The sequence below is a fragment of the Mandrillus leucophaeus genome, unplaced genomic scaffold (assembly GCF_000951045.1).
Source record: "Mandrillus leucophaeus isolate KB7577 unplaced genomic scaffold, Mleu.le_1.0 Scaffold353, whole genome shotgun sequence".
NCBI classification, from domain to species: domain Eukaryota; kingdom Metazoa; phylum Chordata; class Mammalia; order Primates; family Cercopithecidae; genus Mandrillus; species Mandrillus leucophaeus.
Window position 1 is genome coordinate 2,339,417 of NW_012103732.1, and position 15,574 is coordinate 2,354,990.

At 37.0% G+C, this 15,574-nt stretch overlaps 1 protein-coding gene across 4 annotated transcripts in view; it reads left to right on the forward strand.

The window, feature by feature from the left end:
• The window catches only part of MCTP1 (multiple C2 domains, transmembrane 1), a 409,939-nt gene that overhangs the window by 173,759 nt on the left and 220,606 nt on the right, over window positions 1–15,574 (forward strand). For all 4 annotated transcript variants that reach the window (XM_011989444.1, XM_011989446.1, XM_011989445.1 and 1 more), the window contains 2 exons: window positions 2,297–2,467; window positions 6,060–6,190. In XM_011989444.1, coding sequence (XP_011844834.1) covers window positions 2,297–2,467; window positions 6,060–6,190 — 302 coding nt within the window. The remainder of the gene's footprint in view (window positions 1–2,296; window positions 2,468–6,059; window positions 6,191–15,574) is intronic.

Below are 15,574 nucleotides of genomic sequence, written 5' to 3' on the forward strand. Positions count from 1 at the left end.
AGCACAACCACTCTGAGTTCCATCAGTAAAATGGGGCTAAGAAGCCTTGCCTTCTGACCTCATGGGGTTTTTGTGGGAACCAAACGTTGTGATATAGACAAGTACATTTTTAAATTCTAAAGCTCTGTATTAGTTGGCAGCTATTAACTCCTTGATCTTTTCTAAAATAATTACTTCTTCTTGCTTGCTACAGCATTTGTTTTCTTTGGTTCCTTCTTTGCTACTCATGTTCCTTAAAAAAGTTTCCAGTCCGAAGTTTAAAACCCGATTCCCTAGAGTCTGCTGTTAGAGGCAGTCTCAACAGCAGCAGAAGTGGTCAGACCAAGCAGTCATACACCAAAATCTACGACTGGATTATATAATAATAAGTTGCATGAAATCTTAGAACTAAAACAAAGACCTTAGCCATAACTGGGTGCAACAAATTCTAAACAATTACTTTCATCTGAGAAATCCTCTGTTCATCAAAATCCAATGTGGAAATTCAATATATGGAACAGACGGGAGCAGTGGGGCTCCAGCTGAAGAGGGCGTGGAGTTCTGCAGAACTTGTAGGTGCTCCATGAATTCTCCTTTACACTTCAGATCACATTTGAATGCTGCTTTTGAAGCTCACAGGGATGAAGAGTGTGTAGACAAAGGTCTGCATTGATATTCATAGGGCAGAGCCACCAGGCAAGGTTCAAAATGTGCTGTGTTCAACAAGGCAGGAAAATATGCAATGGGATTTTCAAAGATTTTCATTGAAATGTTCAAGTATTAGAAGTATTATCTTTTGGAGAATGTAGTTTTCATTTTCCTAATAGAAGCACTGTGAAATGATGACGATAAAAATACCGATGGCGTTGCTCTGGTATGGAAAAAGGTAGGAAGTCAAAGTGGGAGGGAGAGTTATACAAAATAGACTGTAACTTTGTAACATTAATGTAGACAGGATTAGGTAGAAAGTAATGCTAATCCATAATTTAGAAGTGTACTTTGAGGTTGAGAGGAACGTCGAATTTCTTCATGAAATGACTATAAGTAGAAAAAATATGTTTGATAATATGAAAGAAACCATTTTTATAGTACTGCTTGATGTTGAATCCAGATTGAAGATGTTTTCACATTTAGTTACTTTCTATGGCTTGTTTTATGTCCTTTTTAGTTTAAAGAGATTATATGGCCATTTTTAGTAGACTTGCCAATTTTAATAAAAGTCTAAGCCAGGTGTGGTGGCTCATGCCTATAATCCCAGCACTTTGGGAGTCTGAGGCAGGAGGATCACTTGAAGCTAGGAGTTCAAAGCTGCAGTGAGCTATGATCACGCCACTGCACTCCAGCCTGGTCAAGCAAGCAAGACCCTTTCTCTAAAAACAAAACCAAACAAATGAAATGAAAATAAAAACTAAAAATTAGCTGGGTGCAGTGGTGCATGCCTGAGGCTGCTACTTGGGAGGCTGATATAGGAGGATCACTTGAGCCCAAGAGTTTGAGGTTATAGTCAGCTATGTCCACACCCCTGCACTCCAGCCTGAGTGACAGAGCAAGACTCTGTTTCTAAACAAAACAAAACAAAAAAGAATATTAAAAGTAATTAAAGAAAACGTTCAGATACTAAAATGTAAAATAAATCCAGAAACATACTTGCCAATATAAATCACAGTGTAACTTTAAACATTTTAAATATTTGTGATGAAAGTTTTAGGTATAAGCAAGACATCTTAGATGGGCGTATTGATTTTGTTTTCTATTTTGTGGTAACTTAAATTGTCCTTTAGTAATCTGAAGCTTAATAATCTCCAAATGTGGCAAGAAAGAAGTTTTTAAACTATCTGAATAGCACTTGCAACTAATCTTCCAATTAAAAACCACCCCTAAAATATGTTTATAACATAAACAAAGAGATCTTCAAAAACCACAAATAGTTTAAAAATTAAATACCACAGTATGAATGAGGCCTTTGATATTTCTAACATTTATTGTGTATATATTTTGGTATAAGCCTGTTTGGCACACATGCAAATATTCTCTGATATTCTTGAAGTATCTACATCATGTAATCTTAAGAATTGAAAAGCTAGGCTGTATTTTGAACACTCAACACTTTTACCTAACAAATTTATCATGAGATGATAATTTCATAATTTATTAATTTTATAATTAACAAACAATAATTCATAATTATTTTAATTTTAAAAATTATAATTGTCTATCCTTTATTTTTTGAAGAATCATAACAGGAGAAAAGGTAATGCCAAAATGAGGTATTTGGGTTTAAAACACAATAACCTAACTCAATTTCATTTGCCAAAAGTTTCAGACCCAAAGTTTACGCCTATCAGACCTACACAGAAAATCACATCTTTGGAGAGGAATAGTCAGCATCACCTTGATTGAAGGGAGAGACCTCAAGGCCATGGATTCCAATGGGTTGAGCGATCCCTACGTGAAGTTCCGGCTTGGGCATCAGAAGTACAAGAGCAAGGTAACCATATCTCTGTTGTGTTCCTGTCAATATTTGGAAGGCGTTGATTGGTTAATAGCCCTGGTTTAGGAGATGAAACCACTAGATAATTTTTTAAATGCTTAACAAACTTTTTTAAACAACATGTCAGCAAACAAGACCAATAATTGTATAGCATTTTTTCATTCAGGTACTAGGTGACCTCACATAAACTACTTGTCTGTGTCCCAATTTTTTCATCTACAACATAGGAATAATAGTTGGAACTATCTCCTGGCATAGCTCTGAGGATTAAAACAGTAACAGCCACCCAGAAAACACATAGTTCATGCCTGGCACATAAAGTACTCAGAGTGTGGCTTTTTTTTTTTTTTTTCTTTTTTTTGATGGAGTCTCGCTCTGTCACCAGGCTGGAGCGTGGAGTGCAGTGGCACGATCTTGGCTCACTGCAACTTCCGCCTACTGGGTTCAAGCAATTCTTCTGTCTCAGCCTCCCGAGTAGCTGGGACTGCAGGTGTGCACCACCACGCCCAGCTAATTTTTGTATTCTTAGTAGAGACAGCATTTCACTATGTTGCCCAGAATGGTCTCAATCTCCTGACCTCGTGATCCACCCGCCTCGGCCTCCCAAGAGTGTAGCTTTTAACATTATTACAACTAGTGCTAATATCAGTATTACAAATAGCATTATTTTACATGCCATAAAAATCTTCATACATTACTCTTAGACACTTTATCCAACCTGAATTGTACCAATGCAAATAGCAAATTTTAAAATTTATTAGAACAAATTGCTTTGTCTCTCCATATCTTAGTTTTCCCATCTGTAAAAATGAGAGTTAAAATAATGCCTACCTAACAGAGTTACTGAGATTAAATGAATATACGTTAGTTATACATTTAAAGGGCTTAGAATACTTCCTTGTCCATAATGACTCAGCAAATGAAAATAGCAGAAGAGGAAGAGTAACAACAGTAGTAAGAAAGATATCATATAGTATCAATTATATTAGCAGTAATAATATATTAAACAATAATATTAGTGATATAAGTAATAATGAATAAGGGTCTAGTACTCATAGCTATATTTTTGGCACATATCTTATGTATTAGTTCATTCTCACACTTCTATAAAGAACTACCTGAGACTGGGTAACTTATGAAGAAAAGAGGTTTAACTGACTCACAGTTCTGCAAGCTGTACAGGAAGCATGGCTGGGAGGCCTCAGGAAACTTACAATCATGGCAGAAGGCAAAGTGGAATCAAGCATGTCTTTCTATGGCAGAGCGAGAGAGAGTGAAAAGGGAAGCGCCACACACCTTTAAACAACCAGATGTTGTGAGAACGCATTCACTATCGTGAGAACAGCAAGGGAGAATCCAGCCCCATGATTCAGTCATCTCCCACTAGGCCCCTCCTCCAACATGTGGGGATTGCAATACAACATGAGATTTTGGTTGATACACAGAACCAAACCATATCATCTTATCTCTGTTTTAATGAACTATGTCCTCTTTATTGGTCAGTTTTTACAGCTGTTATTCATAGACAGCTTAGGACAACTGATCATATCCATCTTGTATTAAAGATCACATTCCATTCCGATGGGCATTTATTCACCTTAGTGTCATAATTTCTATAGATTTTTGATAAACAGCCTGCTTAAGTCCCTTCCAGCCCAGGAAGTTTTCACTAGTACTTAAGGTAGTTTAGAAATATCACAGAGCCCATCATTAGCAGGCAGTGAGTACTGCTAGCAGGCTGGCTGGAGTGCCCACATGGAAAGGAAAGGCATTATATCTGAACTGAAGGAAATCATATAGGGAAGGCAATCCTAAAAGAGAAAAATGGAAATTTAGTCTGTTTAAGGCCAGATAAGTAAAGACAGACCACACCCCAAAATACCATAGGAGTTCATCTGAGCCTGATTATAAGACATTTAAATTATCATAGCCTTCATTCAGTGCCATTTTTTTTCTGCCATGGGGCTTAATAACATATATTAAAGTAGCTACTGATTCCAAAAATAGGTACCTATGACCACTTCTGTCTTGTCCTTTCTTAGTTAGCACCATTTCCATGTTCTACTAGGCTTCAAACATTACTTATCTTTATAGTTCTGCTCTTTAGGTATGAAATATGAAACCCAGCAATGGACATGTGTCTCTCTTTGCTCTTTCTTTCCTTGATCTATTGCTGATTAATTTCAGATTATGAACTTTAAAAATTGTGATTCATTTGCATTACCTTTGCATATAACATACTTCATTGCTTTCAAACTTTACATCTGAAGATCTGTCTGCCATACATTAAAAAGAGAAAAGGCCACTTCATGCCTTCCTGCTAAAAAGAAAGAACAAGGAAACAAATATGAATGTTGTTTAACCCAGTGGTGAATGAATTTTAAAATTCCGTTCCTATCAATATAGGTTACTTTGTTCGTTGATTCTACTGTACAAGATGACTTATCTGAATACTTGAAGTTACAGAATTACATTTCAGATATCTTTCTTGTATATGCAACACAAAGAGTATATCCACATATATGTATGCATACATATATACTCATGTATATTCATTTATTATTTCGCAAACATTTTTCGCATATGGTTTTGGGGGAAGAGTCCTGAAGCTTTTTTTTTTTTTTTTTTTTTTTTTTTGAGACAGAGTCTCGCTCTGTCGCCAGGCTGGAGTGCAGTGGCATAATCTTGGCTCACTGCAACCTCCGCCTCCCAGGTTCAAGCAATTCTCCTGCCTCAGCCTCCCCAGTAGCTGGGACTACAGGCAAGTGCCATCATGCCCAGCTAATTTTTGTACTTTTAATAGAGACGGGGTTGCACCATGTTGGCCAGAATGGTCTTGATCTCTTGACCTCATGATCCGCCCGCCTTGGCCTCACAAAGTGCTGGGATTACAGGCGTGAGTCACCGTACCCAGCCGAGTTCTGAAGCTTTAATCCAAGACTTTGAGTTAGTGTCTAAATGCTAAAACATACTGACCTTAGGTGTGTCACTTAAACTCTAGGTCTCAGCTTATCCATCTATAACATGAGATACTACATCAGTGCTGTAAGTCTAAGATAAAAGTTTGACCACCCAAAAGCTACTTGCTTTTTTGTCCTACTCTCACAGAAATTCACTGTGTGTTTTTCATGTACTCAAGTCAGGATTCCAATGTGTATGGCAAGTAAGAAAAAAAACACTCTGAAAATCCTCATCCTCTTTTATTATGAGATGACTGACTATGAGTTATATTTTAATGTATTAACTATGATTATGTAAAATATTGCTAGTATCCGAGTGAGCTATTTCTTTCATAGATTATTACCTCTTATACATAGTTTATATATCTTATCTGCTACTTAAGATAATCAAAGGATATCTTTTGATTTTCAGTACACATCCATTAAGGTCCATTCAGGTACTACTCAGTAAGGATGCTGGAGATCGAATGAGTCATTTCCATTATTTCTGTAATCTTTTTTTCAAATAGCACACAGTATGCTTTTCTAGATACTATAGTACCAAAAGTTTGATTTAGTGTCTCAGGTTGAAGTTTTTTTTTTTTTTTTAAGCTGCTAGCAATATGACAATAATGATTTTTTTTTTCCAGATTATGCCAAAAACGTTGAATCCTCAGTGGAGGGAACAATTTGATTTTCACCTTTATGAAGAAAGAGGAGGAATCATTGATATCACTGCATGGGACAAAGATGCTGGGAAAAGGGATGATTTTATTGGCAGGTTTGTGCAATTTGTAACTTTTGGTTCACCCCTAGAGCATTTTTATTAAAAGAATATTTGCTGTAAGCCTGTTATTGTAAATGATCTTTACCGTTTTGAAGAAGGGGACTTTACCATGGTAGGGCAATGCTTGGATGAACTGAAAAATAGATTCAAAAATTGACCAGTAGGTGGCGGTTTTGACCAGTTGATGGACACAGGCTATCTGAATTTGATATCCTTGAATTTTCTCCAGATGTCAAAGTTATGGGAGTTGAAAAAGAGGAATTTCATTTGATATAAGATACATAAAGGAACAAAGAGCATATTCATAGTCTGTAAAGTGATCTAAGATAATATTTATTTTCATAAGGCATACTATCACCATAAAATACATTATTTTCTACAGCGCCCTACAAAGTAGACAATACTTGTAATCTCTTTGGAGTTCATAAATCCATAAAGAGTTCCCAAGTTTTAGTGTAGGAAGCATGTAAGTGAGGCAGATCCATGTTAATCTGATAACACAGTAAAGAAAGGAGTATTTTGAGGCTTACATGACATTTTTCCACAAAGTTAGGGTTATTTTGAGTGACCACTTGAATCATAGGAATTGTTTCCTTATTTTAAAGCCTATGTTTATATTTTTTGATAGTTATATATGTGTCTTTGAAGCAAAACACATTGAAACATGCCAATATTGAAATAAAGTGTGGTGTACCAAAAAATTTGTTAATTTTTAAAATTGAAAAAAAATTCTTTCCTCACTGTAGCTTACATGAAATTCCAAGTCTTTAAACATACAGCCTGAAGAAAATTTATACATCCTAAGAGTAAAATAAATTATACTCTGGAAAAGTAAGAACAGCAATCCAGTCCAACATATTTATCTCTTGATTTTTTTATGATGCAGTTATATATGTATCGTCGTCTTCATAGGATTATATAGTGAGCGATCAAAAATGAGCTTCAGACAGCCTTTACTATTTTACTTGTAAAGTGAACCTGGAAAACACCACCATAATCTAATGCTACATTACATTTCAAGCCTTTTTAAAGCACAGGCCTTTATTGCACATGTTTTTCCCTTAATTAAAACACTATTTTCAGAGTTTTCTTAAAGTTTTATCTTGTTCTCTTTGGGATATACCACATCTGTTAATACATTAAATGCATTTCATTATAATTATATATCTAAGATTCTGTCTCCCTCAATAGGCCATGAGCTCTTTCGAGCAGGTACTATGTAGCTATTCCTCAAATGATGAGTTCATTTTCTTTGGTTATAATAACATTAGTTATATTTGGTGACCACAAGTTAATCAGAATGATGGGCATGTGTAACTTGCTACCTCTACCTTATTTCTTTGTATTCAAACTTTCTTATCTTGGTAAAATAATGAAGATTATGCTGTAAATATACTGTCTTCCTGTATTTCTAGGTATATATTACATTCCTTCATATCCCTTCTTCTATTTTTTTGTATAATGACAGATGTTCTTTTATATATTTTTTTCCTTTGGTAAGAATTTTCCAATTTAAAAACTGAAAATTTCTCAGGCCAATTGGGACTGATCATTTTCTTTTCCTCACTTAATAACATTATGAGTTCTTCAAGGGCAGACATGGTTGACAGAGAGGTGGACCTAACTATCTCACTTCACCTTGTTCCTAAAGGTTTTCCATATTTTGGCTAATTTTTGAGAAAACGTGACAAACTGCTGGATGGAAGATCAGAGGGATTGTTCCAGATACCTGTGGAGGCTTGAAAAAGAGAAGCCTATTTTCGGTCATATACCAAACTTAATTGCCTATGAAAGCAATTTAAGCCCAAAAGGCTAGAGTGAAATGAGCACAGGTATAGACAAGACAGCTCTGGAGTAGTGGTTTACACTGGTTTACACAATGAAAGGAATGAGTGTTGAATTTTGAGGTACTGAAAGATGGACAATAGAAACATGTTGCACACTCCTAAATTAGCAAGGTTGCCTTTTGCAGAAATAACTGTGATGCATCATCATTTCAAATCTTTTTGATATCCAGATAGCACTGAAAACTCTAGGTCTCTAACTTGACGCTTGTTAAATTGCTCTTTAAAAGCATCCTGCCACTGAAAAGCAACATATTATTATACCTAAGTATCAGGCAACTGTGTTTATTTATTTGAAACTTTCATGGAAACAGTGGAGATAATACAGATTATAATAGAATTACTTAATTCCTAGAATAGTTTCAAAGACAATTGACTTACTTTCCAATTAAATTTGAGTACTCCGGGTAAAGTAACAGTCATAAAACTGTCATCATAATCTTCTGTCCTCTTTTGCAAGCTCTCACTGCAACATTCTGTGTCTGTTTTAATTTTGAAAGTAGAGACTATTCTAGGAATTTGCTGGAGGCTTGTGAGTAAGTTTAAAGTTGGCCATAGAGGGTGATACTATTCCTTTGATGGCTAGTAACATTTTTTAAGGGTACTGTCTAAACTGAGTCCCAAATTTGAGAACACTTGTATGGATTACATTATCTATATAAATGAGTTTATTATGCTATGGTTTATAATTGTCTATTTTATTTTCCATTTTTGGTGATATATAATGATTTTTATAATATATTTTGTAAATGCAAACTCAATAACAGAGTTTGTTTGTTTCATAATATTTAGTAAGAACAAGAGTGGCTATGAATGAAAGAGCCACTTGCAAATCTGGAGTGTCAAAGAGTGAAAACTATTTTAGTACTGAACTTTACCCACTTCCATTCTTTAGTTTTTGTTTTTGTTTTTGAGACAGGGTCTGGATCTGTCGTCCAGGCTGGAGTGCAGTGGTGTGATCTCGGCTCACTGCAACCTCCACCTCCTGGGCTCAAGCAATCCTCCCACCTCAGCCTCCCGAGTAGCTGGGACCACAGGCATGCACCACCATGCCTGGCTAATTTTTGTAATTTTGGTAGAGGCAGCATTTTGCCATGCTGCCAAGGCTGGTCTCAAACACCTGAACTCAAACAATCCACTGGTGTCGGCCTCCTAAAGTGCTGGGATTAACAGGTGTGAGCCATTGCGCCCAGCTCCAACTTCCATTCTTACTTGAACTAATATAGTCAGGCATTGGCCCCTAGCAATCCACCAAAACTGCTCCTGTCAATGTCACCCAAGCCCACCACGTTGTTCAATTCAATGACCAGTTTTCAACCTTCGTCTAACCTGCCCCAGCAGCAGTGCTGTATTTAGCTGACCGCTTCCTTACTTTGAAACACATTTTTCACTTGCCTCCCAGGACAATGCATACTCCTTGTTTTTTTCTTACCTCACTGCGTGCTCCTTCTTGTCTCCTTTGCAGGTGTTTCCTCATCCCCTCATGTAGTTCTGGAAAGCCTCAGAGCTCACTCTTTGGGCATCTTCTTCATCTGTACTGGCTCCCATGGTGACTTCATCCATTCACAAGAGCCCAGCTCCACTCCATAACTCTTCTCTGCATTCCAGATTCCTGTATTGCACTGCCTGCTTGTTATCACTATGTGAAAGTCTAACAGGTTTCTCCAGTTTAGAATGTGCAAAGCTAAACTTCTAACCTCCAGTCCCACACCTCTTTCTGACTTCTGCTCTTCCTTCAGGCTTCTCTAATTTGTCGCTAACACCAAAAATCGTGGAACCATGTTTGATTCCTTTCTTTCTCTCACTCTCATCAAATCAATCAGCAACCTGATAATTTTTCTTCAAAACATATTGAGGATTCTTGGCCTCTCATCATCTCTATCATTATCATTGTGGTCGAAGCCACCATCAACTTTCTTATGGACAATAGCAACAGCCTCCTGTTCTTCCTTCCACACTTCCCCTCCCACAACAGTCTGTTTCCGATTAGCAGCCAGTGTAATATTTCTAAAACAAAAATGAAGTAACTTAACTCCTCTATTCCAAACCCTTTAATTGTTTTGCATTGTAATCTAGGGAAAACCGAAGTCCCTTCCGTGGCCTATAAGACTTTGCACAATCTGGCCTTGTTGCTTGTCTACCATGAACTTCTGCTATTCTGCCTCTCCCCGTCCTTCACTCACTTTCAGCGAGCTGGCCTCTCTGCTGTTCCTCAAGGCATACCAGACACCCTCCCATCTCAGGACCTTTCCCTCTATCTAACTTTCTTCAGGGATCCACTCACCTGCCTTGCTTCTTCATCTTCTTTAGATCTGTGCACCAATGTCTCATCAGGGAGGTATCCATACCAAGCCTATTTAAAATTGAACCTGCTTTTCTTGGCATCCCATTCCGCTATTCTGCTCTGTTTTTCTCCATTAAAGCAGCCACCATATGGCAAACTATGCATCTCATTTATGTTATCATTTATTTTCCCTCATTAGAAGGTAAGCTCCATAAGGGCAAGGATTTTTTGAGTGTTTTGTTTACTGCAACATACTCCATACCTAAGCAAGTATCTGGCACCAAGCACGCAGCAAATATTTCCTGGGTTTGAATATAAATCCCTGAAGCTTGATTTAACACTGGAAATTATGGCTCTTTGTCAGACAAATGCTGATCTGACACCAGGCATTAATTGAAAGACAATTAGAACAACATGACTTAGTTGAAGGTAAGAAAGTTTCAGTGTAATTGTGGAAAGATGATTGAATATAATGCAAAAGAGAATAATGAATTAGTTAAAGTATAAAAGTGTCTGAACAATCTTTATACTTCAGTAATAATAAATGGCCATGTTTGGGGAAAAAGTAGGCTGTACATTTACCAAGACACTTACTGTAACTTTTCATCATCATGATATCTACAGAGCTATCTGGTTGTAAAACTTTACACAAAAGTAAATTTACCATAAATGGAAAGAAACAATAATAATAATGCTTTACAACCTACAGGGCCCTATTATACACATTAGCTCAACACTCTGGGGTAGCAGGGATGGTTCATATTATACCAGTTTTGCAGATGCAAATAGTGAGGCTGAGGGCAGTGAAGAGGTTGCTCAGCCAGTGGGGTGATTGATCTGAGGCTCAAATCCAGAGTTTCCTTACTCTAAAGCCCATGCTTATTTCACCACACTCTTGTATTCAGCTTGTTGTCCCGGAGCCATGGAGTGCTCAGTAAAATGCCAAGTACTCGGTAAACCAACTTAGGTGATGCACACCATATTGCAAGTTTGAACGACAAATTTTACCTGTCACTGAACTACAGTTTTCAAGTGAAGGTGAAATAATGTTAATCTGCATGTAATTATTTAACTTTCTGATCACCTGCATTTTGGCAGGCAAGACGGACTGCCCCCTTTACGATAATCAGCTAATAAATCCCCATGATTGTTACACTTTTATGCAGAGCAGTAATCTGAACAAATTGACTGCTGACAGCTGCGGTAAATTGCCAAGAATGAGTGCTGTCAGAGAACAAGTTGTTTTTGTGAACGTGCAGAATAAGTAAATCCTGTGTCATGCAATTTTATTCAGTTGGAGTTATTTGCAATCCAATATAGAAAGATTTACAGCATTATTTATTAGTGTGCAAAATGCTTGTTTATCTTTAAAGTGGTGTTGATTTGGGGTACATATATTTTAGGTTGGTGAATTGCTACTGACTTTGTTGCATTGTTCTAAGGGCCTGGGCATTTGGTGCTACCCGTGACAACCAAATGCTACCAATGTAAACTTGAGTCAAGGGCTTAAGTTTAACAAAATTCTTATTAATGGTATATGATAAGAAAAAAGTATTCTGAACTGGTAAGTTCTAGGGGAAGAACAAATGCTTTCAAAATCTACAGCCATAAAAATAAATCTATGGCTCTCTCTACTGCTGAGGAGAAGAGAAAGTGAGCTGTTTAGATGCACACGAATGTGCGTTCAAGTTCAGTGTGGCAAATGAGGAAAATAGCCTTTGACTTTGGATAAAAACCAAACTAATGTTTTCTTAAGGTTGAAAGTCAATGCATTTGAGCATTTGACACTCCATAGATTCTGATTTGGAATGTTTTTTATTTGTGACACCAAAACTATAATGCTTCTTTTACTTTCTACATAAATAAGAGCAGGAGAAATCCTACTGCATTATTAATCTGAAAGCACAAGGACAGTTAGCCAGAAAATTCTAAAAGGAAGAGAGGATTTTTTAAAAAAATAAAATCATTGTATTTTACTATTTTTTTAAAACTAATGATTGAGTGAAATAGTTCATTAGGGACACAGGCAATATTTAAATAAAGAATGGAGTTTGTCGTTGATTTTTGTATTGGTTTTTCATAAACTCAACTTAAACAAAATATATTAGGATTTTAATCCCTTTTCTTGCATGAGTTACTGTTTGTTCATCTGAAGATTTTCTCAGAAAGGCTGTACTCATTGTAATATTTTTAAAATAATTGGCAAAGTTCTCAAAGACAGTTTCCATACACTGCTGTAGGTACAGTGTGTAGTTTACCTTCACGTCAGTGAATAGGGAATTGTAGAAGTTTGCAGAAGTATACCCAGGTAAAGCAATCTCCCCAGAGACAGTTGAACAGTGACAACTTCTAACAACAGAAAGGCAATAACAGCATTTAGCGTTTTGTAATGTCAGAGAGAGAGTAAAAACCTTTGGAGAGTCATGGAACTTGAAAACACTTCAGCAGCTACATATGGAATCTTTTTAATGCAAACATTTCAAAGAGTCATGTATTATATTAATTTATAAGATGTTATATTATGCAAATGTAAAGTAGTTGTCATATATTAAGAAATCTCAAAAAGCTTCATACATGTATTGTTCAATTTGATAAAAATTAAGTAAACTTGTGCTTTTTAAAAGCCCCCCCTCATAGAGGCATGTCTTCCCATTCTGAGTGTTTTATGTTTAAATGTTTTGCTAGCCATGATGGCTTCAAAATCTCTTTAGTTAGTACTTTAAGGCGTAATATATACTTACACGTTCATTGTTGAAGAGAGCTGATGGAAATTTCCTCTTGATAATTTTGGATTGTTTTGGCAGATCCCTTGCCGGATCTGATTCTAGCACCATTGCTTTGTGAGCCATAACGGGGCTGACATAGAGCTCAAGTGGAGTAGAAGTGTCGGCTCGGCAGATTCTTGTTTATCATTGCTGTTCACTTGTGCTTGCTCAATTAGCGTTATCTTCTATCCACAGTTCCTTTGGTGGGATCTTTTAAAGCCAATTGTCCATTTTGTGAGGATTAGTTTAGTTAAAATTAGATTATATAATCTCTAAATCCACTTAATAGGTCATGTATGAACTGCAATTCAGGAAAGGCGAGTGAGCCCCGAAGGGTGCCACTGTCACCCCTTCGTGTTAGCCATGCAGCTCCTATGCCTCCCTCAAAATACTTGAGGCCTGTGTGACTTAGCTGATGTATGAGCCACCTGTATTCATGTGAGTATTAGATATTGATGAGGCTTGATTTCTGTCTTATTTTTAAGGTAAAAAATAATTGCAAATGGTTCTAACATGTACTTTCTATACCCCAGGGGACTCATACGAACACACCCAGGGTGCTAATCACAAGACTGTTTCATCTGGGAAGGAATGTTGTGGGTCACTGGTTCAGAGACAGCAGATGGAAAGGCAGGGGAGAAAAACGGTGATCAGAACGCTGAGATTTTTCTCCTTGAAGTTTTAGAGGATAACATCACCATATAAAGATGATGACTGTTCCTTTAACGTGCTTAAATAGTTCAAATGTATATAGTTTTTTTTTTTTTTTTTTAATGCAGAGAACTTCAAGCTCTGATATGGAAGTCAGGAAACATGGTTCAAGTTCTTGCTATCACTTAATTTTTCTAAGTCTTATTTTTTCCTCTCTCTGAGGTACCATCCCTGACAGTGAGAGTGAGAAAGAAAGAACATGAGGCAGGGACTACGAGGAAGCATTTGTAGAATGAGGGAAAGTAGCTCTAAAATTGATATGGTTTGGCTGTGTGTCTCCACCCAAATCTCATCTTGAATTGTGGCTCCCATAATTCCCATTGTTGTGGGAGGGACCCAGTGGAAGGTAATTGAATCATGGGGGTGGGTCTTTGCCATGCTGTCCTTGTGATAGTGAATTAGTCTCATGAGATCTGATGGTTTTATAAAGGGGAGTTCCCCTGAACATGCCTTCTTGCCTGCCAACATATAAGACATAACTTTGCTCCTCATTCACCTTCCACCATGATTGTGAGGCCTCCCCAGCCATGTGGAACTGTGAGTCAATTAAACCTGTTTCCTTTATAAATTACCCAGTGTTGGGTATGTTTTTATTAGCAGCATGAGAACAGACTAATACAAAAATCTCTTTTAGATTCGAGTCTGTTCTGGTTATTCTGTTGATTCATTAATTGATGAGTTGAATTTGATGCAGATCACTTGAATTTTCAAATATCAAACTAAGGCAAATGTGATAGTATAACTAGATAACACTTTTACATAGCACTTTCAACTTTTCAAAATACTTTTTCATCCATGATTCCTGTGTCCTTACAATTCTTTGCAAAGAGAAGGCATGTTTTTTTTAAAATTTCCGTTCAATAAATGAGGAAAGCTGAAGTATGAAGAGTTTAAGTGACTTGCTTAATATCACAATACTAATGAATAATTGGGATTTATTAAAATTTCAGTTTTCTGAACCCCCAGCCATGGACTCTGAAGTCAAATAACTTTCTTCAAAGTAACACAGAATCTATGTTCATTCTGAAGTAACGATCTGAGAAACCTGAAGGTTTAGAAGGGGCTGAATCTCCAAATCTCAGCGGACCTAAGACATAAACACTTAATGAATAGTTAATGAATGAATGAATTAATGAGTGAGTGAAATAAGTATTGGGGAGAAGTCAAACCACTTTCTAGGAAGACAATATAGAAGTGGTAGAATGAGCACATTACACACTAGCACTGGCTCTGCCACTGTCAAGCATTGTCACCGAGGGTAAATTATTGGCCTCTCTGAGCCTCCATTTCCTTGTGCATAGTACTTTAATACTTACAGTGCACCAGCTGTATTCCAGTTGCTGTGCCATACGCTGAGAATAAGACATTGTTCCTGCCCTCGAGGCATTTCAGGGTATTGAGAAAGACAGCTCCAAGTTATTTCAATGAGAATTGGTAAAAATTAGACATGCAAAGATGAGATACATCATCTCAGGCTGAGGGCATGCCTTGTCCAAACATAAAGAAACAGGTGCATTCTAATATGGATGTTGGGAGGATTATAAGGCTTCTGGAATGATAAGTTGTAAGAGAGAATGCATTAGCAAGTGACGCATAAGCTGATGGTAATTCATGGAGGGTACTGTTGACTGGCTAAGGATATATTGTAAATAGTACAAAGCCAGGGAGGGACATGGTCAAGTTTGCGTTGTAGACATCCATACGGAGAGGGTTGGACTGTAGCAATGGTTTTTGCCTTGGGCCAGTTTCTCGAGAAAAATGGAGCATGAGGCAG